The sequence below is a fragment of the Hippocampus bargibanti genome, linkage group LG22 (assembly GCF_051943395.1).
Source record: "Hippocampus bargibanti isolate YZ-2025 linkage group LG22, ASM5194339v1, whole genome shotgun sequence".
Classification (NCBI taxonomy): domain Eukaryota; kingdom Metazoa; phylum Chordata; class Actinopteri; order Syngnathiformes; family Syngnathidae; genus Hippocampus; species Hippocampus bargibanti.
In genome coordinates, this window is record NC_142755.1 from 3,805,740 (window position 1) to 3,831,484 (window position 25,745).

Here is a 25,745-nt window from a genome sequence, read left to right on the forward strand (position 1 = left end):
TGTCCATTTTCTTCACTCGTGTTGACATTTTCTTATCTTATTTTATCTTACAACACTATTCATTTATTTTACTTCTATTTTGAGATTTTATTTTACTGAAACTAAATTGACCATCTATCATGCTAAAATGCTCGCACACAAATATCACTGCTCATCTTTTATTAAGCCACTTCAAAAGACCAAATTGACCAGTTTGGATTTCAGTAACAACATATTGGCCATTCGTGTTCAACACCATTACCCACCACCAAAACAGAAATCCCATTTGCCATTTTGAAGAGATGTAGTGATGTATAATCAGCAGGATTTTACATTAAGAAGGCACTTTGGTATCATGGCTGACCTAACAGTTTGGTATACCAGATATAATATACAGAACTGTCAATCCTGATAAAGCAAAAAGCCCGAAAATGTACTATACTTCCAGGTACTTCCATAAATGGCGCCACGATGCAATCTGAGCCAAACTTGATCCCCTTGAAAAAGAGGCAAAATAGCATGGTTACTAGCCGTCTCGTGATCCGGCGCTCCGTCGTTGGCGTACGCCGACACCATGACTTCTTCATTGCACATGAGATTGATGTAAAGTGGCACATTGATTGCCAGCTTAAGGATATGGAACATGAAAACATACATCCCGTTAACGGGACAGGTAAAACGGCCGATGTGGGTATCGAACATCTCTCCCAGGTTGCTGTGCAGCTGATCAAAAACAATGGGCTGGTCCAGGTTGCCCGGCGCAAAATTGACCGTGCGAGAGGCCGTGAAGGCCACTTTGAGCGGCTGCGAGAAAGGGTAAAGTTGCATTGGAAGTAGGGACGTGTGATGTTGGCCTTGAGAACTGTGCGAGTCATCTATGACGGGCATGCCAAGGGAATCGCCATGTCCTGAATCCATCGTGATGAATTCTTCACGATCTGGACTGCTCACGTGTGAGGTCTCACGCCAGGTTGCTGCGTGAAAAAAAAAAGCCATCTTATTTTATTGTTGAAAATAGAACATTATCCTTACCATTGGAATGATGCTGTACTCCACATCCACAGACATGCTGGGATCCAGAACCCTGAAAACGGATTAAAAGCTGTAGAAAAGGGTTGAAGACACTAAAACCGGACGTTTTAACAAAAGCGGGTATGTTTTTTTTTTTTTTTTTATATCCACTTTCTGTATTCATGAAAACCAAGGGCGGGTTGACTTACTCTTGGAGTACTTAAGAGAGGTCCATAGTTCTTGAGGTGAGTCTGGAAAATGCACGTGCCCCCTACCAAACAAAAAAAAAAATCACAATCCACCAGCATGCTTCAAATGACAGAATCCGAAGTTAGATGACTTTTAATTAGCAAAAAAAAAAAATTGTTAGCATACCCATTGTTTGCGTGTCATCTTCAAAGGGTGCAAATTCGGGTGGCGTTTGGGTGCTGCAGTTGGTGTACTTTGGCTCTACTTCCGCCTCCCTGTTGAAGACCTACAATAAAAAAAATAGAAAAATGGGACACCGGCATCTACATTTGCAATTTTTTTAATAAAAATAATACATTTAATTTCTAAGCGCCTTTCAAAACTTTCAAGGTCACTTTACAGTCACAAGATCAGTTTTTCTGTGGGTGATCAGCGGCAGCCACATTCGCCAGCGTTCACTCAAATAGATAGAAAGTTAGCTACCTAGCTAATAGATAATAATAATAATAATACATTTAATGAAGTAATAGATAGCTAGCTAGCTTTGCATGATGGCAATAATAGACCGTTTCATCAATTGCTGAGACTCACCAAAGGTATATCGTGAAATTGCACAGAGGTGGGAGTGGAAAATGCGTGCTCGGGAACAGGGTCCGAGATGCTCACTGTCGTCTCGTTACAGGGAGAAATCTTTCCCGAATCGGCAACCGGCGTCTGGAAGGGAACATGCAAGGTGCGTCAAATGTTCAGCTTCTCGAACAACCGCAATAAATCTGGAGTTCCTCCATTTTGACCACCCTTGAATACGTATGAACTTGAAACTGACAGGCATTGCCGATTCTGGCCTGGAAAACAATGGCGAAGAAATGTTCTTCTGTTCGCCCAAAGATAGATGCTCCTGTACAACGGGGGAAGAAGAAAAAGTAAATAAACAGATGCCATTATGACAAAAACAAAAATCGTACATTTGGGGATATCTCCACTTTAGAACTTTTTAGACCCTGATCCCCATTTGTCAGTCTGGTTTTATGGTCTGGATGCCGATCGGGCAGCGGGGTGGACTGTGAATGGAAAATGAAGCTATTAACATTTTACCCGAACAGACGGTAAATGTTTAACTCATTCACTTCCATTCCTGAATTGGTTCTGGTTTTGATTTTTATTGCGGGGGGGTGCCGATAAAGCGCTGGTCAGACCTCTGCCAATGTTTTTCAAATTCCACGAGGGGGCGGCATTTGCCTTTTGTTCCAGCTTCAGCTGTCGTTAAAGCACTATCTGTACATTGTATGGTATTTTGTACAGCCGCCCCCTTTTCAAGCTCAGATAACTCCAGACCCATATAACTTAGGAATTAACTTTTTTTCTGATAAAAGAAGATAGTCTAAGGTTTCTTGCGCTAAATTGAATGTTTATGTAGTCCCAAAACTCAACATTCTGCATGTCCTGCAATTTGAGTGATAATGACAAAAAACCCTGGCACAGGAGTGGACACATTTTTCGCACATCGTCTGGCAGTGAATGAGTTAAAAACAAATTCCACCATCTTATCGACTTCTTACCTGCATTTCATTTGGCAGCGGATCACTTGAGGGTTTTAAAGCTGTCGGTTGGGGGGGAGAAAAAAGACTTTGCATAAAATTGATTTCAGTTTATAGTTTTCACAAATGGAAACTTAAAATTTAACCCAAAAAAATGGTTTAACGTTACCCAGAGGAGACCCCGACTCCGGTGTTTCCTTTTTAAATCTGGAGTTTCCATTTTCTGAAGTGGACTCGCCATCTAGATGAGAATCCTACACAGCAATGTCAACATATTAAAATCTGCAACGAAATTAATCCTGTGCCTTTAAGGGGCGGGGTTATATAAACGTATCAATTTCCTGTCAAGGTCTTCAATCCGAAATCACACCTGGATAAAACTGAAAGAGCCACGGATTTTGATCATTAAGTCCTCCAAGTGCTTTTTCCTCATGATCGGGTCTTTGGGGAAGCTTGGCCAGCTGAATTTCATTTCAGGTAAATCCTTGTGATCGTCCTGATAAGTATCACAAAGTGTACATTTAAAGATTTATTCAGTTTTTGTTTTTTTTTTTAACTATCTTGTACTCACAGTTTTGGCATTTCGCTCTCTGTTTGCTTTCTTCACCTTTTCCTGATAAAGAAAAACATTTTTAATTTAAAAAAATATATATATTTTTTTCTCTTCAAAACAAACTGCAATTGTGTGTTTTTTTTTCCAGGGAGTTTCAAGCCACTGCATGAGTTTTACCTCTCGACTCCCAGCTGACTTGCTCTGGCTAGCAACAGGCGTTTTGGGGTTTAAATCAGCCGCGCCTTTCCACGGTTTGCTGACCGCGGCCTGCGATGAGACGCCTTCATGCGAGAACTGAAAATCCCAACAGTCGGGAGGCTCGTCCTGACTCTTGAGCACCGAATCTTCCTTGTATTTCTGCGCCGGGGAATTTCGCAAGGTTAGATGAAACAGAGTCTGCGCACTTTGCAATTTCTTATTTTCTAGATTGAGAACACGTAGATGTGATCTTACCTTTGGAGAATCTTCAGGTTGCGTCACCTTTGATTTGGCTATCAGAGGTTCCAAAAAAAAAAGGGGTGAGGACATTTACACACAGCAACTAATCCCGAATCAAAATGGCGACAGTACGTACCCCAAACTGATTTGTCCTCCATTGTTTGGCATTGTTGTCCTATTAAAATCCATTCATATGCATTTTTTTTAATTTTATAGACCAGCGTATAAATTCATCACGACGTAAGAGTCAAAAAGACAGCGGTTGTCACGGTGATGGGACGTACCTCGAGTGGTTTTGGATGGAAGACAAGAGAAGTACTTGCTCTTCAGTAATTTGGTAAGCTCTTCTTTCAGTAATTTAACTGAGAAAAAAAACCCATAGAGATTAGATTGTTATTCTTTTTTTACGTAGACCCAAAGCGCTAATTCTCCGATACGTACACGTCGATCCAGCTACTGGTTTTTCCGCTCCCTCCAGAAGGTCCATGTAGATCACGGCCGCTTGCTCCATCCACTCCTCTAAACTTAAAAGACGACATTGAAAATTCATATCTTGTGCGTATCAATGTTTGTTTCAAAATGGTGCCCCAAAAAAATTCCAGATGCTTCCAGGTTAATCAGTCTTAAACTTAATATGGTTTTGTTTATTTTTTTAAAAAAGGGGTGGTCACCTCAATCTGTCATCCTGCCTCGAATTGAGCAAAGTGGCCAACTGGCTCAAGCTATTGAGACACTTTGCGGGCAGGTAGGGTGCCTGGTTGTGTCCGTTTTGCAGATCTTTCTTGACATGAGCCTGTTGTAGGCTGGTAAGGAGATGTTGGATTTGGAGCACCATGCTAAGTCGCCGCCTTTCCTCCTCCATCCTTCCCAGCTGCTCCTTCTTGACCGCTTTCTTCTGCGACTTCAGCAGCTGGTGAGTGAGCAAAGACGTCAGACGCTCGTTCGATTGGAAGACATTTTCTTGGACAGAGACAAGCATCATAGCAGGTAACTATTTAACTCTTACATTTTGAGTCAGGCTGTCCAGGGTTTTGTGTAGCTCCTTGGCAAACTCCAGGTTATGCACCACCTGCTCATATTTATCAGTAGCAGCCTAACATTAAAAAAAAACATATCATAAAAATACTCACTTGTGGTCATATCAGATGATTGAGTGACCGTTTTGAAAATAAAAACTCACCATTTGGTCTTTATTCAGAGTCTCACCACAGGTCAAGCATCTCTTATAGTGTTCCAGTTTCAGCTAGGAGAATAATCAAAAAAATAAGATAAAAACAGCCATATTTGATCAGATTTTTGCCACAGTTTCATGATCCTACCTTCTTTTTCTCCAAGTTGCGAACTTTATGTTTGAGGCAGATTAATCCATCTTCTATATAAGTTTCATACCCATGATAAGCAGTGGGTAAGTCAAAACTCGGCGGTGCGCCCAAGCTTGCCGGCGAATCTCCTTTTGGACTCAAAACAATCAAAGGGCCTTCCATTCGTTCCTTCTTCTCTTCTGGGTGTTTGCCACCGAGTGTGACACCCACCGTCGGGGAAGGAGGAAGCTGTACCATTGCCAAGTGCCTACAAAAGGGAGAATTATTATTATTATTTTTGCTTGTTTCTATCCGGAGATGCAACAAATCAAATTAACTGACAATGTATTTACTTACTTTTAATTGAAATGTTTTCCAGAATTTCAGTATTGCTAATATATTCTTTTTTTTATTGAGCGTTACAATAAAATAAAACTCAAATTGCAGGGATTCATCTCTTAGAAAGTTAAGTGAAATTTTAAATAAATAACTTCATGGTATTGTGGCGTCAAGACGGATGTCTTTCATTCAAGTCAGCCTGACTCATTCCCACGCAGGCGAGGGGTATATAAGTACCGCGGGTCAGAGAGATCGGGGGAATCACGGGGCAGAACCACTTGGACTAGGACTCAAACGCACGCAGACTCGCAGAGACCCGCACAGCGTTGGACGGAGTTCGCAGCAAGACTTGCTCGACCCCACGAACATCAAACATCAGGAGAAACATCAAACTCTTTATTATCAGCCACAAAACTAACTAAATAAGTAAAGAAATAAATACATCTATGGGGATAATGCCACATTGTGGAAGACCAGCGTAATGCACAATGTTGTCAATCGAAGTGGCAGCTCACTTGACTGCAGAAATTCCTCTCCGTGAAAATTAAGTACGTCTGAAAACGAATCAAGTCTTACAGTTTTCGTAGAATTCCCCTGCGGCTCGTTAACGACAAAATGCACACCGAATGCACCGTCATTTAACGGGATTTCGATTAAACCGCATCGCCGGCGTTTGTCATCTTCTTTTCCCAAACTAATTCGAAACAAGACGCAAAAAAAACACCAACCTCGTAGCTCGACTTAGGGCGTTAATTCCAAAATTGAGACCGATTGAAGTCACCAGCACTCCTTGTTCACACTGTGCAACGTAATTAGTTTACAGAGGGCGCCCCCTCGAGCTTTGCTTTTGATTTATAGGGCGCTCCGTTTGTAAAACTTCCGCTTTTACTTTGGCATTAGGTAAAAAAAATTAAGAATTTGCTTCCTCTGGAAAATTTAAACGGCAGAATACATTTTTGAATAAGCGGAAGTCTCATTGTATCGTCTGGTTATTAGTTACCACGTTTTATTTGATTTCAAAACATAACAAAAATCATTCTTGCACACAAAGCGCTTGAGCGAAAGACGGTAAATTGTGGTGAAGCGGCGTCATTTTGTGGATTTTAGTGCCCCGCAGTGACAAATTGAATAATATCGTATTGTACTTTTCTATTGAGAATAATTGGACTTTGGTAAGCACTCCAATGGCGACACCATATGGTCATTTCACGGTATAACACGTATTCACCCTCACCAAATCTCACAAATGTCATAAAAGGGCGACGCCCTGTGGTCGTTTAACGGCATAACACATATGCACCCTCCCTAAATCTCACGCATACGCATCACAAATGAAGTGAAATGAAATTACGGGGCTAAAAACAACGCCACTTGAACTCATAACATTACCGTGGGGTGTGGACTTGCTCGTATTTAACCCCCTCTCCCCCCGGTTGAGACACACGACGTCACTTTTCTTGACTATGGTTCGCCATGGGAGGGCAGCGAAGAAGCTTGCGCATTCGAGATCCAAGGCAGCATCCTCTGCGCCACCAGTTCCATTTGAAGCGGGTCTCGGGAGCTATTTTTAATTCATTAATTAATTTATTTTTTGCATGCTACGATGGCAGAGAGCGAAGTCAACACGCCCAGTACACCGATCGAGTATGACAGCAAATACTTTGAATTCGATGGCATTCGCTTGCCACCTTTCTGCAAAGGGAAAATGGAGGAAATCGCCAATTTCTCCCTCAGGGGTAGCGATATATGGATAATTACCTACCCCAAATCAGGTAAACGCGTCTTATTTCACCACATTCTACCCCCTATCGATCATAATTGATGACGTCAAACCCAACGTCCGGGCTGCTCCTTACTCATATTATAGTCGCACTTTGTCATTTGTGTTTTATTTACTCCTTAATCTTTATACTTCACAGTTATACGGCAAAACAAAATATATGAATAAAAAACATCACAGTGTTAATCAAAGTGTTAATTCAAATAATATTCAAAGTGTTAATTCAAATAATATTTACAATAGTTTTTAGAACATTTTATGGCAAGGATGGGCTACTGTGGCACGATTGCTGATTCATTATTTTTTTTAATATATTGTGAGTAATTGTTACTTAATTCAAATTCCACATATTGTTCATTTATTATTATTATTATTATTATTATTATTATTATTATTATTATTATTATTATTATTATTATTATTATTATTATATCATTATTATTATTATTATCTTTGAGTTGACTTCCCCTACTGATTCAGTCATTGTGTCCCACAGGGGTCCATACTTAGCCCTGTGCTGTTTAGACTTTACATATTTGCTCTTTGGCATTATTATTATTATTATTATTATTAAAAAGTGTTGTTGTTTGTATTCATTGCTTCCAATGTGTTTTGGCTCGATCATTTTAGGTACCAGTCTACTTCAAGAGGTTGTTTATCTTGTGAGTCAAGGAGCTGACCCAGATGAAATTGGCCTTATGAACATCGATGAACAATTGCCTGTCTTGGAATACCCTCAACCTGGCTTGGACATCATTAAGGTATCGATTTTTAAAAGACAGTTAGAATTATTATTATTATTATTATTATTTTTACATTCCTGCAGGAGCTTACGTCCCCACGTCTTATCAAAAGTCATCTCCCCTACCGATTCCTTCCCACGGGATTGCACAATGGAGAGGCTAAGGTTAGATTTATGTATGTATGTATGTATGTATGTATGTATGTATGTATGTATGTATGTATGTATGTATGTATGTATGTATGTATGTATGTATGTATGTATTTATTTGTGTATTTATATGTGTATTCATTTATTTATTTAGTCATTCATTTATTGAGTTAGTGAGGTAGCTGGTTAGTTGCAGTACCTAGCTAGCTAGCTGGTTGGTTGTTTAGCTAGTTAACTAACTAGGTATTTATTTAAATATTTTGTTATTTAGTTAGCTAGTTGGTCACTTGGCTAGCTAGTTAATTAGCTAATTGGTTAGTGAGTTAGTTGGTTAGATAGCTAGTTTGTTAGTTCATTAGTTTGAGGGAAAATTAAAATGTGTTTATTTATTAAAATGTGACTATTTAAGGCTTTCTGATTCTGATTCTAATTTAGGTAGTTAGTTACTTAGCTAGCTAGTTATCTAGCTGGTTGGTTATTCAGTAAGCTAGCTAGCTGTTCATTTATTGGATTGGATTGGATTCGCCTTTATTAGTCATGTGAAATTTACATTTCACGTGAGCAAAATAATGAATGTTATTGTGACAGCATATTAGCATATCTTCTTCTGTATTTTATTTTTTTTTACACCAGATAATCTACATGGCTCGTAACCCCAAAGATTTGGCCGTGTCCTACTTTGAGTTCCATCGATCACTTCGAACGATGAGCTATCGAGGATCCTTCCAGGAGTTCTGCCAGCGCTTCATGAATGACAAGCGTACGTTATGCAAGTTGTCCAATGACATTTCACTTTCTCATACATGTGTCATACATTCTCTCTGTAGTTGGATACGGTTCCTGGTTTGAACACGTTTTAGAATTCTGGGAACATCGCATGGACTCCAATGTTCTCTTTTTGAAATACGAGGACATGTACAAGGTAAACTGACTGCCAAACGCGCAACAGTGAAACGAGGAGCTTTTTCATTTCCTGTTTGTTTGTTCTTTTTTTTGTCTCATAGGATCTCGGGGCATTGGTGGAGCAGTTAGCCTGGTTCCTGGGAGTATCTTGTGACGAGGTTCAGCATGAAGCAATGGTGGAAAGCTGCAACCAGCTCATTGAGCAATGCTGCAGCTCGGAGGCGTTGTCCATCTGCAGGGGTAAAGTCAAAATCAAAAGATAACGGCGGTTTGAGCGAGCGAACCAGTCGCAAAATTTCCGTCTCGCCTCTTGGCAGGTCGCGTTGGTCTATGGAAAGACGTCTTTACTGTGTCCATGAATGAAAAGTTTGATGCTGTGTACGGACAGAAGATGGCAAATTCCAACCTCGAATTTGATTTCTGCCTGGGACAAAGGCCTGTCCCCACCCTTTAGTCCAGTTGAGTACAATCCATGAACGCCGTGGCTGCACATTTACTGAATAATTTGCTGTGTTTAAAACACTCAACTCAATTCACTGTCATTCACAAATTTATTCGGGAATTTAGAATATGACGTAGAGCGCTATTCCCGATTTTTTTGGGGTGTTTTGTTGTTTCATGCTTGGGTGCCGATAAAGCGCTGGCCATGGCCTACCGCAATGTTTTTTTTCTTTTCCACAAGGGGGCATCATTTGCCTTTTTTCCATGTTAGCGCTTTGTTCCAGCTTCAGTTAAAGCGCCATATAAACCAATATGTACGTATTGCATTGTATTTTGGACAGCTGTCCTCATTTCACGCTCATATAACTCCAGACACATAATTTAGGAATTAACTCTTTTTTTTCTGATGAAAGAAGATATTCTAATGCTTCTTACGCTGCATTGAATGTTTACGTCGTCCTAAAACTCAATATTCTGTGGGTCCTTGAATTTGAGTGAAAATGACAAAAACCCTGGCACTGGAGTGGACACATTTTTGCACATCGTCTGGCAGTGAATGAGTTAATGACTCAAATTATGATTCTGAATTATTATTTCAAGAAAAATGACATAAATACACCTAAATATCACTTTTTGTATTAACTTCTGTTTACCTGTATAAACAATGTATAACAATCTACAATGATCTAAAAAGTGCGATATAACAATGCTTATTTATTTTCACCAATGTATGCAGTGAATTATTTATTTTACCACCGAGTGATTTTTTCTGGCTTCTTATGAATTTGATATTGATATATCGTGCATCCCACCATTGAATTGAGTCTCTAAATATGAATATGCCACACTTATCACCCCCAACCCACCCATCAGCGAGGATGCACCCAGCCAGAACCGTGGGAGGTGGACAGGCTCCAAACCAAAAGGCATGCCAACTCCTACAACAGCCCCCAAGGCCGGATAGGAGGGGTCTAGGGGGGAGGGGGGGTCATTGGAGACGACCAACAGAAGGCTCAAAGGTCAGAGAAGAAGAGGCCAGTTCCAGTGTTACACAGTAATTGCACTAATATTTAACCCACCCACTCCTCAACTACAAACATAATCGCATTCTATGATTATATTCGATTAGTTGCTGCTAGGAGACACTGTTTTTTTTTCCAAATTCAGCCTGCTGTCAGTGTGAAAGAAGGCCCGATTGACAGCTGTCACATCGCACCTGTCAACCCCCCTACCCACTCCCCTTGTGAGTAAGATAATTTTTGTTTGTTGACTTGGTTAGTATTTCCAGATTAGTTTCTCCTATTTGGTGAGTGTTATGTGTGTACTTAACCGTTTATTTATCTATTACTACTACTTCCAAGCTAATATTTTTTGTTTACTTGCCTTAAAAACATTTTTAAGTATAAGTACGTAAATATAAGTCCTCCCTACTTAGAGTAGTTGGATTTTAACGTAAGGGCTTGACGCTGTAAATCGAGGGGGGGTGTTAATAATAAACACCAGAAAAGGGGCGGGCCCACCAGAAACGTTTACCTCATTTGCATAATATACTTAAGTAAAACCGTCTAAGCTTGTTTAGAGTCTACTGGTTTTTGTTTGGATATACGTTGAACGTATGTATTCATATTATTTACCCTGTACTATTCATGCTTGTTCTATATTGTAAATGAAATATGTTCAATAAAGTTATGGAAAAATAGCCATTCATAAAACGCCACATGACGATGATAATTTAGGAAGAGTGTAAGTACGACCTTCTGATATTAACAAAATGTGAATGATTATAAGTAGCAAAGCATCTCAAACAGGCACAAAAAAGAATAATAATAACAAAGCGGCGTGCCCGCGGAGAAGGAAACTACTACGGGAGCGCGCACGCAAATGACGTACACGACGGCAGCGACGTGCCTGTTGTGAGGAGCTGCAAAGCCACTCTCTCACTGTGACACGTCGAAGGTTGTTTGTAGGGAGATTTGTCGGCAGTTCAAGCCGCCCCCCTTTTTTAAAATCCTTCATCTTTTTATTTTTTAATGAACATAAAACGCTAAGATGTTGTGGACAGCAAGCCACGTCTTCCGGAAATTTTCTACTTCGTCTGTGAGTAAAACACTCGAGCTGCTTTATTGTTGCATTCTTACCCAAAGTTGCATAGGTGGAACTTGGTGGGGTTTAGCGGTAGTTTGATTATTTTTTTATGTTTATTCATATATTTATTAATTTTGCTTTTGTCGAGGTTGCACACAGTGTAAAACGTTAAGGGGTTGCATCAGCGTTGTTTTTTTTCTATTTCCATTTAAATCTCGATGATCGCTATGCCACCTAGCGAGACGCCCTAGAAAAAGACACACGATCGTGATCGTAATCTATTCAGGATTAATTTATTTAATATGACTGCAATTCCGATATGCTAATGAATAAATTTATGACTGCTATATGATACCGGTTGCCTCGTGCACTTGACAGAGACAACTGCCAGCCCCTTTTCTCCTTACACGTGTCTAGGACAGAAGGGGAGGGCGTTGGAGTTTTCGTTAACCAGCCAGTCGCTTTTCACGGGGTTTGCTTCTGGCCAATGGGGAAAGCCAATATCTTGCTTCGTGGAAATCAGTGTAATAAATCATCGTGGACGTTTATTTCCCCCCTCCTCCCAAAACCACCCCATTAAAATTATAGTATTATTTAGATACCGTATTGTGTTATTTTTCTGCGTTTAATTCAAAATTTGCAAGATAAATAAAAAAATAAACAAAATAAATATTGTCGTCGTGGGCAACGTCGCCACATCTGCCGTCTTGTGGTGAAAGATGGTATTGCAATTTAAAACTACTGTACAGTCGATTATCCCATTCGAAATTGTCATGTTATTGAGATAATCATATGATGTTTTTATTATGACCAACGTTACAAAATAATAATAATAATCATAATATCGTCACCCCCACGACCTTACTGAGAATAAAACGACTCAAAAAACGAATAAATGAATACTGTAATGCAGTTGTATTCGGCAACATTAGAGGTAAACAATCCACGGGTGCCCTCTCGCGGCGAATGATGGTATTGCCACCTTAAACTACAGTGGAAGAACATGATGGTATTTTTTCTCCATTAAAAAATAAAAATAAAATGTTGCAACCCCCCCCCCCCAAAAAAAAGTATAATTACATGACAATTGTATTGTTTTTGTATGTAATGTAATTAAGGCATTCTGGTGTTAAATGCTGCCCCAAATAGAACAGCCATACAGTAAATGTAAAAAAATAAAGGCTAAAATGAAAATCATACACCAGCCATTTTGTAGGTACAAATCTCATATACATGTATATTGTTACAGACTGTAACTGTGTCCACCATAGTAGATGGGTATGCAAAAACGATTTGTCAATATCAATAAACTCCAAAATATATATATTTTTGTCCTTCTCATTGCAGTGTCACTTCCAGAACAAGCTCCGACTCGCTATAATCGGCCAGAGCTTGTTTGGCAAGGAGGTGTACAGCAACCTGAGGAAAGAAGGTCACAAAGTGGTCGGGGTGTTCACCGTACCGGACCAAAACGGCAAAGCCGATCCGCTCGGTGAGCGAAGACGCCATTTTGATTTCTGATGATGACATAATGATATTTTTAAATCACCCGTGCGCTTTTTTTTTTGCAGCTTTGGCGGCAGAGAAGGATGGCACGCCGGTTTTCAAGTTCCCGCGTTGGCGAGTGAAAGGAAAGGCAATCCCGGAGGTGGTGCAAGCGTACATGGCGGTGGATGCCGAGATCAACGTCATGCCTTTTTGCTCCCAATTCATCCCCATGAACATCATTGATCATCCCAAACACGGATCCATCATTTACCATCCTTCCATCCTCCCCCTGCACAGAGGAGCCTCAGCCATCAATTGGTAAAGAGCATTTTCCACCATCAGCCGATTGCTCCCAACCGTCTCTCATGTATTTGTTTTTGTCGGCTTTTTCAGGTCCTTGATCCACGGTGATAAGAAAGCCGGCTTCACGGTATTTTGGGCCGACGACGGATTGGATACCGGCCCCGTCCTGCTGCAACGGGAGTGCGACGTCGAGCCCGACGACACGGTGGACACCCTCTACAACCGTTTTCTTTTTCCGGAAGGCATCAAGGCAATGGTAACCAACCAAAGGTCATTGTGACATTCTGATGTCAAGTTATTTCACCTCCCATATTAACTGCCATTTATTCACCAAATTTATTCGGGAATTGAAAAGCATGACTTGCAGCGCCATTCCGGAATTGGTTTGGTTTTTGTTTTTTCTTGTGATAAAGCGCTGGTCAGACCTCTGGCAATGTTTTTCCCTCCCACGATGTTGCAGCATTTGCCCTTTGTACAGCCGCCCCTATTTCAAGCTCAGATAACTCTGGTGAATGGGAATTGACTTTCCCTGCGAGATAAAGGCGCATTGTTGGCACAAAAAAAAATAATAATAATTTAAAAAAAAACACCCCAAAAATACCTGCAAAAAAACAATAGAAAGTTGCAAAAAAATATCTTAAAAACATCCCCGAAATACCCGTAAAAACAGTACAAAGTTACAAAAAAATATCTATAAAAATGACCCCAAAATACCCGCAAATACAAGAAAGTTACCAAAAATAAATATATATAGTAAAGAAAACACTCCAAAAATACCCGCAAAAACTGCAGAAAGATACAGAAAACTCCCCCAAAATACCTGCAAAAATCTGCATAAAGTTACAAATAAACAAACCCCAAAATATCCACAAAAAAACAGTACAGTTACAAAAATATATATTAAAAAACACACCCAAAATATACGCAAAAACTGCAGAAAGATACAGAAGAACGCCCCGAAAATACTTGCAAAAATCCGCAGAATGTTACAAATAAACAACCTCCAAAATATCCACAAAAAACAGTAGGAAGTTACAAAAAATATTAAAAACACCCCCAAAATACCCGTAAATAGAAGAAACTTACCCACAAAAACTCAAAATATACCCACAAAAAATGCAGGAAGTTATAAAAAAAAACCCCTAAAATACCCATAAATAGAAGAAAGTTACCAAAAAAACTCCAAAAATACCCACAAAACAACCTGCAGAAAATTACAGAAAAACACCCCCAAAATACCCGTAAATAGAAGAAAGTTACAAAAAAAACTCAAAAAAAATACCTGCCAAAAAAAAAAAACAACAACACAGAAAGGTACAGAAAAACACCACCAAAATACCTGTAAAGCGCTGGCCAGACCTCTGGCAATGTTTTTTTTCTTGTCCACAAGAGGGCAGCATTTGCCCTTTTTCCATGTTAACGCTTTGTTACAGCTTCAGCTGTTGTTAAAGCATTATATAAATCAATATGTATGTATTGTATTGTATTTTGTACATCTGCCCCCATTTCAAGCTTCGATAACTCCAGACCCATATAACTTAGGAATTAACTCTTTTTTTTTTTTCTAATGAAAGAATAAAGTCTAAAGTTTCTTACGCTGCATTGAATGTTTATGTAGTCCTAAAACTCAATATTTTGTGAGTCCTGTAATTTGAGTGAAAATGACAAAAACCCTGGCACTGGAGCAGACACCTTTTTTTTTGAATGAGTTAACGCACAACTGAAAACGGACATAGTTTCGAAACGGACACTTATTAACTAAAGATTTACACGCCGCTAAACTTTACGATTTTAGCAAACAAACAACAAATGAAAGGTGGGTGCGGTATAAATGCTGCTATTAAGGGTCATCTCTCTGTATTCCAGGCATCAGGCAATCATTAACTATGAATTTAAAAACAAAATGAAATCCTGCTAGGATTTACCTAGCGCTTTGCTTTCTGTTTTTTTTTTTAGATTTCCTGAAATAGATCTAAAAATAAAGACATGGTTCTTTTAAAAATATATATATATATATATATATATTTAGGTTGAATCGGTGCAACTCGTCGCCGACGGCAAGGCCCCTCGAATCCCGCAGTCGGAGGAAGGCGCAAGCTACGAAGGCATTCAGAAGAAATCCAACGCTAAGGTGCAAAATGCTAACTGCTAACTTTTTTTTTTCCTCAACACGAACGATTTATTGATTGATTGATTTTTCCCTCCATTAGATCAATTTGGCTCAACCAGCTCACGCCATTCACAACTGGATACGCGGCCATGATAAAATCCCCGGCGCTTGGACTGTGATTGACGGCAAGGTGGGTGTCCGAATAGACATTTTGGTGAGAAAATGTTTCTTTTAAGTCACCGTCACCTTCTCCATTCCTCCAACAGTGCGTCACTTTGTATGGTTCGTCAATGCTGCGAGGTTCAATACCCGCTGGCCAGCCACTCGATATCGAAGGAGCACCCGCACAAAGCCTGGTGACCAAAAACGGCCTCGTGCTACAAGGGACGGATGGAAAAGCTGTGAGTGTGCAGCTCTTTTCAATTTAATATCACGCTTTTGTGATTAACATGAAAAAAAACAGGAGGAAATCATAAAAAATATACATATAAACTCATTCACTGTCATTCACAAATGTATACTAATACTAATACTAATGCTACTACTAATACTAATACTAATACTAATACTAATACTAATACTAATACTAATACTAATACTAATACTAATACTACGACTACTACTACTAATAATAATACATTTCATTTATAAGCGCCTTTCAAAACTCTCAAGGTCACTTTACAGTCCCAGGAAAAGTTTTTCTGCGGGTGAGCAGCGGCAGCCATACGCGCTAGCGTTCACCCAACCCGGAAATGACTCAAATAGATAGAAAGCTAGCTAGTTAGCCAATCGATAGCCAACAGATACCTAGCTAGATAGTCAGCCAGCTAGATAGTGAATAGATAGCTAGCTAGCTAGCTGTGGGTGTGTCTTATTATTTTATTCGGGAATTGAAAAAAAATGATGTAGAGCGCCATTCCCGATTGTTTTTTTTTTTTTTTTTTTTCATGCTTGGGTGCCGATAAAGCGCTGGTCAGAATGTTTTTTCCCTTCCACAAGGGGGCAGCAATTGCTTTTTTTTCCCCCATTTTAAAGCGCTATATAAACCAATGTATTGCATTGTATTTTGGACATATGCCCTCAATTCAAGCTCATATAACTCCAGATTCATATACTTTAGGAAGTAACTTTTTTTGTCTGATGAAAGAAGATAATCTAAGGTTTCCAACGCTGTTTTGAATGTTTATGTAGTCCTAAAACTCAATATTCTATGGGTCCTGGAATTCGAGTGACAATGACATTTTTGCACATATACCTGGCAGTGAATGAGTTAAATATGATGTATTTGTCCTTTGCTAGGTTGTTGTGAAAAACCTGCAATTCGAAGACGGCAAAATGATAGCCGCTTCCAAGTACTTTTCTACCGGCGAAAGTCAAAGCGTGGAATTGACCGACAACGAGAAAGAGATCGTGAAGGAGATGAGGGCGAGTATTTTCAACCAATCACATCGTTAATACGTCGGAATAACCTGAAATTGTTTTGACGATAGAATATCTGGAAGGGGATTCTAAGCAACGTCCCGGCCATTGAGGACACCACGGACTTTTTCAAATCCGGAGCTGCTTCCATGGATGTCGTCAGGTCAGAAGAATCAACATTTAAGGAGAGGATCAAAGTGTCCTTTTCACTAATGGATCAGGGACGTCATGATGGAATGTGCACGTCTATATTACAAGCTAAATATTGAAAGCAAAGACGAAGCAGTAGCATCCATTGACAAAACTTTGGCTTACAAACTTAATTGGTTCCCAGAAAGCGTGTGTAAGGCGAAAAGTGTGTATTCCAAACATTAATTTCCCATAGGACTCCATTAAAATGAGAATAATCCGTTCCCAGGTCCTCGTAAAACATAATTTTCTACTACATAAACCTTAAAACTACACATAATATACATTATTTTACGTATAATAATTGTGCTATTGTATTGTAATTAAAGAAATTAATAAAGTCGTGTTATTTACCTTTGTGATGGTCGTTGATGTAGTTGCCTCTCGATGATATCCGAGTGAAGTTGCCTTGCTTTCTGGGCGATAACACCCTCACTCACACTGTCCCCTGCTAGCGGCTTTTTGTTAATCCAAATCAACAGAAGTTAGTCAACCTCTTCTATCGCCTGAGACCGTTAGCTTGGACAACACAGAAACACCCTTAGCCACACGTAGCAATGGTGGACTTAGCATACTGGTACTGGGACGTGGTATTTATCCCGTTTTGTGTTTTATATCTCCAGGTTGGTTGAGGAGGTGAAGCAGCGAGCCGGTGTCCTCCTGCAGAATGAGGACATTTACATGGCAACCACTTTTCAGGATTTTATCCAGATGTTTGTCCGTAAATTGAGAGGTGAAGAAGAGGAGGATGAACTGGTTGTTGACCATGTAAGTCAATGTATTTTATTAAACACTCCATGTTGGAATACTGTAATGAAAATGGTGCTAATAGAAATATGATCATGTTTTTGCTCCTAATGTGTCGTCTTCTATCAGGTCACCAAGGAAATGAACAAGATGACAGTGAAAATGCCGCACCAGTGTTTCATCAACGGCGCATTCGTGGACGCCGAAAACGCCAAGACCTACGATACCATTAATCCGACCGACGGATCGGTAAGAAATTTGAGGCTGTTGAAATGATCCGTCGTTACATCCAAAGTACTTGACGGACGCTTTTGTGCATCGTTTTCGGACTAGGTGATTTGTAAGGTGTCCTATGCTTCAGTGGGGGACGTGGATCAGGCCGTGGCGGCTGCGAAAGAAGCATTTGATCACGGGCCTTGGGGCAAGATGAACCCTAGAGACAGGGGGAATCTACTTTATAAGTGAGTAGTCCGAAAATGGGGCATAATCGTGATGCGCATTTCAAAATAAAAGATGACCCAAAAACTGCTTCCCCCCGATGAGATTGGCCGACTTAATGGAGCAGCACCAGGAGGAGCTGGCTACCATCGAGGCGGTCGATTCCGGGGCCGTGTACACGCTGGCACTCAAGACTCACGTGGGAATGTCCATCCAAACCTTTCGATACTTTGCCGGATGGTGCGACAAGATACAGGTAAAGTTATGACTGCGGGGTTGCCGCACAACACCGGTTGCTGTTTGGGGAATTGTATTTTACATTTATTTATTTATTTATCTATCTATCTATCTATTTATTTATTTATTTATTTATTTATTTATTTATTTTTTTATTTATTTTTATTTATTTATGTAGATTTACAGATTTTTATGGTTATATTATTTTATTGTTTCTTTATTTTATTTTAATTTCATTTAATTGTTTATTTATTGTTTTATTTATTTATGTATTTTATTGTAATTTATTTATTTATGTAGATTTACATATTTTTATGGTTACATTATTTTATTGTTTCTTTATTTTATTTTATTTTTATTTCATTTAATTGATTTATTGTTGTATTTATTTATGTATTTGTTTGCGTATCTATGTATATATGTATTGTATTTTATTGTAATTTATTTATGTCGTTTTACATATTTTTATGGTTACATTATTTTATTGTTTCTTTATTTTATTTTTATTTCATTTAATCGTTTATTTATTGTTGTATTTATTTATGTATTTGTTTGCGTATTTATGTATATATGTATTGTATTTTATTGTAATTTATTTACTTATTTATGTAGATTTACATATTTTTATGGTTACATTATTTTATTTTAATTTCATTTAATTGTTTATTTATTGTTGTATTTATTTATGTATTTGTTTGTGTATTTATGTATATATGTATTGTATTTATTGTATTTTATCTTAATTTATTGTAATTTATTTTACTTGATTTTAATTTGTGTATTTATGTATATATTTATTTATTAACTTTCTGCTTTTTTTGGTATGGGTGTTTTTCATTGTAAGTTTCTGCTGTTTTTTATGGGTGTTTTTTTTATTTTTGTAACTTTCATATGGTTTTTGAGGGTGTGTTTTTTTTGGTAACTTGTTTTTTGCAAGTATTTTTGGACTGTTTTTTTTTAATATACTTTTTGTAACTTTTTTTACTGTTTTTTGTTGGGTTTTTTTGAGTGTGTATTTTTGTGTAACTTTCTACAGTTTTTTGTTGGTACTGTTCGACTGTTTTTATAGGTGTTTTGGGGGTGTTTATTTGTAACTTTCTGCAGATTTTTGTAGACATTTTGTGTTTGTTTTTCTCTAACTTTCTGCAGTTATTTGGGGGTATTTTTGTAGTGTTTTTTTTTTAATCAATTTTTTGTGACTTACTACTTTTTTTGAAGGTTTTTGGGGTATTTTTTATCTATATTTTTTGTAACTTTCTACTGTTTTTTGCAGGTATTTTGGGTGTGTTTATTTATAACTTTCTGCAGATTTTTGAAGGTATTATGGGGGTGTTTTTTTTGTGTAACTTTCTCCTGTTTTTTTGGGGTGGTTTTATGTGTGTATTATTTTATTTATTTATTTTGTTATGTGCCAACAATGCACTTTTATCTCGCAGGGCAAGACAATTCCCATTAACCAGGCTAGGCCCAACCGCAACCTCACCTTCACGAAAAAAGAACCAATCGGGTAAGTTGGCAAACAACATATTTATTTGATGTTAGTTTTTTTTGTATGTTTGGATTTCTGATTCTTATTTTGAATGGGATTTTTTTTTTTTTGTTTTTTTGTTAGTGTTTGTGCCATCGTCATCCCTTGGAACTACCCGCTCATGATGTTGGCATGGAAAAGCGCCGCCTGCCTCGCAGCTGGTAACACGCTCGTTCTTAAACCGGCACAGGTGATCATAACATGGTACTTCCTACCATTCACAATCTCGTGTGAACGACATCCCTGATTGAATCAAATGAGCTTTTTTGAGCTGCGTTGTGTTCTATTTTATTTTATTTGTGTTTTTTTTAGTATGGCGGATATATGTCACGGTTGTTTTATCTGTCCAGGTAACGCCGTTGACTGCATTAAAATTCGCTGAGTTGTCAGCCAAAGCCGGCATTCCAAAAGGAGTCATCAATATCTTACCGGGCTCAGGTAACTTATGTGATATCATCCTAAGCGACATTTAATGTTATTTTTCATGCATTTTCGAATGTGACTGAATCTTAACAAATTGCTCTTCTCTAGGAGGAATGGTGGGACAGCGCTTAGCCGATCACCCCGATATCCGTAAATTAGGTTTCACGGGTTCGACGCCCATCGGCAAACAAATCATGAAAAGGTGCGGTCGCCGTCAAAATGTTGTTTTCCGACCGCTACTTCACGTTCGTACGCGTTTCCTTTGTTCCTAGTTGCGCGCTGAGTAATCTGAAGAAAGTTTCTTTGGAGCTGGGAGGGAAATCGCCTCTCATCATTTTTAACGATTGCGACATGGACAAAGCTGTTCGCATGGTAAGAGAAAAAAAGAGTTAATTCCCAAGTTACCTGGGTCTGGAGTTATATGAGCTTGAAATGGAGGCAGCTGTCCAAAATACAATACAATAAATGCATATTGGTTTATGTAGTGCTTTAACTGAAGCTGGAACAAAGCGCTAACATGGAAAAAAGGGAAATGCTGCCCCCTTGCTGAAGGAAAAAAAAATGGCCAGCGCTTTATCGGCACCCGAAATGAAAAAAAAAAACGAACAAATTCGGGAATGTGTCATATATCACAATGTCATATTTTCAATTCCTGAATAAATTTGGGAATGGCAGTGAATGAGTTAATATATTTTGTGTAACTTCTGTTTTTTTTTGCAAGTATTATGGGGGTGTTTTTTTCAGGTATTTTTGGAGTGTTTTTTTATATAGTCTAGTATAGTATAGTATAAAAAATACTATATTTGTTTTGTAACTTTCTACTATTTGGGGGCGGGGGTTTTCTCTCCTATGGTTTTTTTGCATGTTTTAGGGGTATTTTTCTGTAATTTTCTGCAGTTTTTTTTTTACTATATTTTGTAACTTTTTACTATTTGGGGGGTGATTTTTTTTAATACATTTTTTGTAACTTCTGTTTTTTGTATGTATTTTGGGGGTATTTTTCTGTAATTTTCTGCAGTTTTTTGCAGGTATTTTTGGAGTGTTTTTTTTACTATATTTGTTTTGTAACTTTTTACTATTTGGGGGGTGATTTTTTTTAAATACATTTTTTTGTAACTTTCTTCTGTTTTTTGTATGTATTTTGGGGGTGTTTTTCTGTAACTTTCTGCAGGTAACTTTTTGCGGGTATTTTTTGAGTATTTTTTTTTACTATATTTGTTTGTAACTTTCTATTTGCAGGTATTTGGGGGGTCTTTTTTAATATATTTTTTGTGACTTTCAGGAATGGCATTGAATGAGTATTTATGTTGAGAAATAGTTGCGAAAACATGTTTTATTGTTGTAATTATTTTATTATTATTATTTATTTATTTTTAATCATTCCATCCCAGGGTATGAGCTCGGTGTATTTCAACAAAGGGGAAAACTGCATTGCAGCGGGTCGCCTTTTTGTGGAGGAGTCCATTCATGATGAATTCATCAGCCGTGTGGTGAGTTCTATGTAAATACTCGATTCACTCAACGGGATTTCAAATCGACATAAATCCCAATGAAATTTTAATTTTCAAAATAAGACTTGAGAGATGGCGCATTGTTAAAACTGCGCGTTTGGGTTTTTTCAAAACAAAGGTGTCGGAAATAAAGAAAATGAAAATCGGCGACCCCTTGGATCGATCCACTGACCACGGGCCGCAGAATCACAAAGCACATTTGGACAAGCTGCTGGAATACTGCGACGTCGGACAAAAGGAAGGCGCCACGCTGGTGTGCGGCGGCAAGCAAGTGGACCGGCCCGGTTAGTACCGAATACGCCAATGGCTGCCATGTGAACGATTGCTAAATTGCTAACATACTTGTCAACCGGACGTATTTCGTATGATTTTTACAAATTTTTAAATGTACAAAAACGGGAAACGCAAAAATTGTTTACGATAATAATCAAAAAATATATGTCATATAATATTTTGAGATATGTTCAATTCCATTTTTGTTATTAAATATGAGCGGTCATGTTAATTATAACAAATATCGCTACAATAAAAAGCTAAGTCGACCACTGTGCGAAAAGTCTCGAGAAGAAACAAAAGTCCCAAAAAATAATAAGGATTGGATTGGATTTTCCAATGATGAATTCATGAAGAATTTTATTTTGAAATCAGTTAAATTAAACATTTTACCGTTTTTTCCGCCCTAATATCATTCATACTTTTTTCATTATTGTTTTGCCAACAAAGCCACAATGCTCTACAACAAAGATTATTATTGATTATTGCTAGCAATTTGGATTGGATTTTCCAATGATGAATTCATGAAGAATTTTATTTTGAAATGAGTTAAATTAAACATTTTACTGTTTTATTTTTTTCCGCCCTAATATCATTCATATATTTTTTTAATAAAAATAATAAGAACACAAATTATTGTATTTTTTTGCCAAAAAAAGCCACAATGCTCTACAACAAAGATTGTTATTGATTATTGCTAGCAATATGGATTGGATTTTCCAATGATGAATTCATGAAGAATTTTATTTTGAAATCAGTTAAATTAAACATTTTACCGTATTTTTTGTTGTTGCTGTAATATCATTCATATTTTTTAAAAACATTACACATTGTAAGAACACAAATTCATTTTTTTTTTGTTGCTGTGTGCAAATTCAACTTGCCCATAGCAAAAAAGCCACAATGCTCTCCAACAAAGAACATACAGGTAACATCCAACTTACAACCTGTTCAACTTACGACCACGACCTCCAGACCCTGTTTTTAACATTTTAAGAGGAGGAGTTTGCGAGTCATTTAGCTTCCGAGTCTCTATTCAACATTTTGAATGGATTTCGACTTACAAACATTTTGACTTACGACCGTTTGGTCGGAACGGAACTCGGTCGTAAGTCAGATGTTACCTGTACTTGATTTTTGCTTGAAATATGTTGTCACTTGTTAAAACTATTCATGTTTACATGTGAAATTTTGTTCATAAAATTGCGCAATAAATATTACACACGCATATGTTTTTTTTTTCTCAATATGGAAGGAAAAATTGAGCAGGTTGACAGGTAGGCGCTAAACACCCACAGTGCAGTGTAACTGTCATGTTCTAAATCCAACTCAACTCGAATAGGTTTCTTCATGGAGCCCACCGTGTTCACAAACGTGGAGGATCACATGTTCATCGCCAAAGAAGAATCATTCGGGCCTGTCATGGTGGTGTCGAAATTTAAAAACGGGTCAGTCCTTCCTACTGTTATCGTGGATTTAGCGTCCAAATAATTAATGTTTTTTTTTTTTCCCGACAGAGATGTGGAAGGCGTTCTACAGCGAGCCAACGACACCGAGTACGGTTTGGCGTCGGGTGTGTTTACCCGCGATATCAACAAGGCCATGTACGTCAGCGAACATTTGCAAGCCGGGACGGTATTCGTCAATACTTATAACAAGACTGATGTGGCGTCACCTTTTGGAGGCTTTAAGCAATCGGGATTTGGGAAAGACCTCGGTAAGTTAACTTGGCTAATGGCTGTCTATTCAATAGCTATTAGCTATCTATTCGCTAGCTATTAACTATCTATTTGCTAGCTAATATCTATCTATTCGCTCGCTAATGGCTATCTATTCGCTGGCTGTTGGCTATCTGTTCACCGGCTAACAGCTATTCGCTAGCTAATGGCTATCTATTCGCTGGCTAATGGCTATTCGCTTGTTATTGGCTATCTATTTGCTAGCTACTAGCTATCTATGAACTAGATAATGGCTATATATTAGCTATTCGCTAGCTAATAGCGTTATTAATAATAATAATAATAATAATACATTTATATTAATTTATAATTTCATTTATAAGCGCCTTTCAGAACTCTCGTGGACACTTTACAGTCACAGGATATTTGCTGGCTATTAACTATCTATTCGCTAGCTATTAGCTATCTATTCGCTAGCTAATAGCTATCTATTTGCTAGCTATTAGCTATCTCTTCACTTGCTAGCTAGCTGGCTATCTATTTGAGTTACTTTGGGGTTGAGTGAACGCTCGCGCGTGTGGCTGCCGCTGCTCACCCACAGAAAAAAACTTATCCTGTGACTGTAAAGTGACGGTGAGAGTTTTGAAAGGTGCTGAGAAATCAAATGTCCGAATTGCTTTGGTTGTCATGACAATGCGCCGTTGTCGTTCACAGGTGAGGACGCTCTCATGGAATACCTCAAGACCAAAGCGGTGACTGTGGAATATTAAGCTCGACGACAGCTTCATAAGAAGGATTTTTTTATTTTATTTTTGCTGATCTTAATATCATTTCCATCAAAACCGTGTCATCGCACTATAATAATAATAATACATTTCATTTATAAGCGCCTTTCAAAACTCTCAAGGTCACTTTACAGTCACAGGAAAAAACTTTTCCTGTGGGTGAGCAGCTGCAGCCACATTCGCCAGCGGTCACTCAACCCGGAAGTAACTCAAATAGATAGCCAGCTAGGTAGCTAGCTAATAGATAGCAAATATATTACCAGCTAGGTGGCTAGCTAATACATAGAAAATGGATAGCAAATATCCAGCTAGACAGTTAGCTAACTAGCTAGATAGCCATATAGCTAATAAATAGCCAGCTACATAGCTAGCTAGCTAGCTAGACAGAGCTAATAGATAGCAAATGGATAGCAAATAGATTGCCAGCTATGTAGCTAGCTAATAGATAGCAAATATATTGCCAGCTGGGCAGCTAGCTAATAGATAGAAAATGGATAGCAAATAGATAGCTAGCTAGGTAGCTAGACTGATAGCGAATAGAAAGCAATCATAGTGATGGATTTTTAACCAATTTGTATTTTTAGCTCGTGTGCTTTTTTCTTTTTTACTTGCGAAGCTAAATCTTATTTTTGTAATCTCCTTTTTGTCTTATTTTTATTATTTAAAACAAAACAGTAAGACTGATTCCAAACCAATTTTTAAAAATGCTTCTCCACTGTAGAAACTTAGTTTTTTTTTCTGTTTATCACACATAGAGCAGCTCACTTCCTTTGTTTTTGTTGTATCTGCAAGATTTGGGGGGTTTCTTATGAAACTTTTTGGAGGCGATTGGATAGTAAGACACTAATTTTGTGAAAGGCACAATTAATTTTACTTGGTGACGAATGACAGGATTAGAAGAAATCACCTTTTTTTTGGTTTGGAGTTCCCACTTTTTTGTGGAACCTCTCACTGCACTTTTATCAGCGTTCTTGTTTTTAATTGATCCGTCTGCAAACACGGTGATGATAGATTAACACGGCGATTGTCATGTAATAATAATTGTCATGTATGGAAAAAAATCATAGTGACGTGTCGTTTCAACTACCAAGGTCATTGAAGGCGTCGCGGGTTTCATTTTATTTGTCAGAAAATGAATAAAAACCGTTGAGCCACTCAAATTTTGA

At 38.1% G+C, this 25,745-nt stretch overlaps 3 protein-coding genes and 1 long non-coding RNA gene across 5 annotated transcripts; 3 read left to right on the plus strand and 1 right to left on the minus strand.

Moving 5' to 3' along the window:
* Window positions 1-164: 164 nt before the first annotated feature.
* caprin2 (caprin family member 2) lies at window positions 165-6,200 on the minus strand. Its single transcript, XM_088988983.1, has 21 exons — window positions 6,077-6,200; window positions 5,028-5,277; window positions 4,889-4,951; window positions 4,715-4,801; window positions 4,380-4,618; window positions 4,150-4,232; window positions 3,993-4,070; window positions 3,845-3,883; window positions 3,724-3,761; window positions 3,448-3,627; window positions 3,289-3,330; window positions 3,088-3,213; window positions 2,887-2,971; window positions 2,739-2,779; window positions 2,145-2,240; window positions 2,006-2,077; window positions 1,771-1,893; window positions 1,366-1,465; window positions 1,200-1,261; window positions 1,012-1,063; window positions 165-953 (listed from the first exon to the last, which is right to left on the minus strand). The coding sequence occupies exons 2-21, from the start codon at window positions 5,265-5,267 to the stop codon at window positions 382-384; spliced, it is 2,418 nt and encodes an 805-aa protein (XP_088845109.1). The 5' UTR covers window positions 5,268-5,277; window positions 6,077-6,200; the 3' UTR covers window positions 165-381.
* On the plus strand, window positions 3,730-4,616 carry LOC148881688 (uncharacterized). Its single transcript, XR_016113685.1, has 3 exons — window positions 3,730-3,836; window positions 3,925-4,045; window positions 4,511-4,616. It is a non-coding gene; the product is annotated as an uncharacterized LOC148881688 (long non-coding RNA).
* Window positions 6,201-6,636: 436 nt separating the features above from the next.
* sult4a1 (sulfotransferase family 4A, member 1) lies at window positions 6,637-11,048 on the plus strand. Of its 2 annotated transcripts, XM_088988955.1 has the most exons (8): window positions 6,637-7,120; window positions 7,759-7,889; window positions 7,955-8,035; window positions 8,654-8,780; window positions 8,848-8,942; window positions 9,025-9,163; window positions 9,241-9,381; window positions 10,238-11,048. In XM_088988955.1, exons 1-7 carry the CDS (start codon window positions 6,952-6,954, stop codon window positions 9,375-9,377), a joined length of 879 nt encoding a protein of 292 aa, XP_088845081.1. In that variant the 5' UTR covers window positions 6,637-6,951; the 3' UTR covers window positions 9,378-9,381; window positions 10,238-11,048. The 2 variants fall into 2 exon arrangements, with proteins under 2 accessions (XP_088845081.1, XP_088845079.1); XM_088988953.1 differs by lacking the exon at window positions 10,238-11,048 and having other exon boundaries at window positions 6,641-7,120; window positions 9,241-10,222.
* A 224-nt stretch (window positions 11,049-11,272) lies between these two features.
* Window positions 11,273-25,739, plus strand: aldh1l2 (aldehyde dehydrogenase 1 family, member L2). Its single transcript, XM_088988944.1, has 23 exons — window positions 11,273-11,461; window positions 12,797-12,941; window positions 13,021-13,255; window positions 13,331-13,496; window positions 15,270-15,371; window positions 15,451-15,540; window positions 15,617-15,751; window positions 16,650-16,775; window positions 16,841-16,932; window positions 17,582-17,726; window positions 17,835-17,954; window positions 18,039-18,166; window positions 18,249-18,399; window positions 19,817-19,887; window positions 19,993-20,098; window positions 20,259-20,346; window positions 20,440-20,533; window positions 20,604-20,703; window positions 21,723-21,821; window positions 21,961-22,126; window positions 23,458-23,563; window positions 23,633-23,832; window positions 24,509-25,739. The coding sequence occupies exons 1-23, from the start codon at window positions 11,414-11,416 to the stop codon at window positions 24,562-24,564; spliced, it is 2,769 nt and encodes a 922-aa protein (XP_088845070.1). The 5' UTR covers window positions 11,273-11,413; the 3' UTR covers window positions 24,565-25,739.
* The last annotated feature ends 6 nt before the right edge of the window (window positions 25,740-25,745 follow it).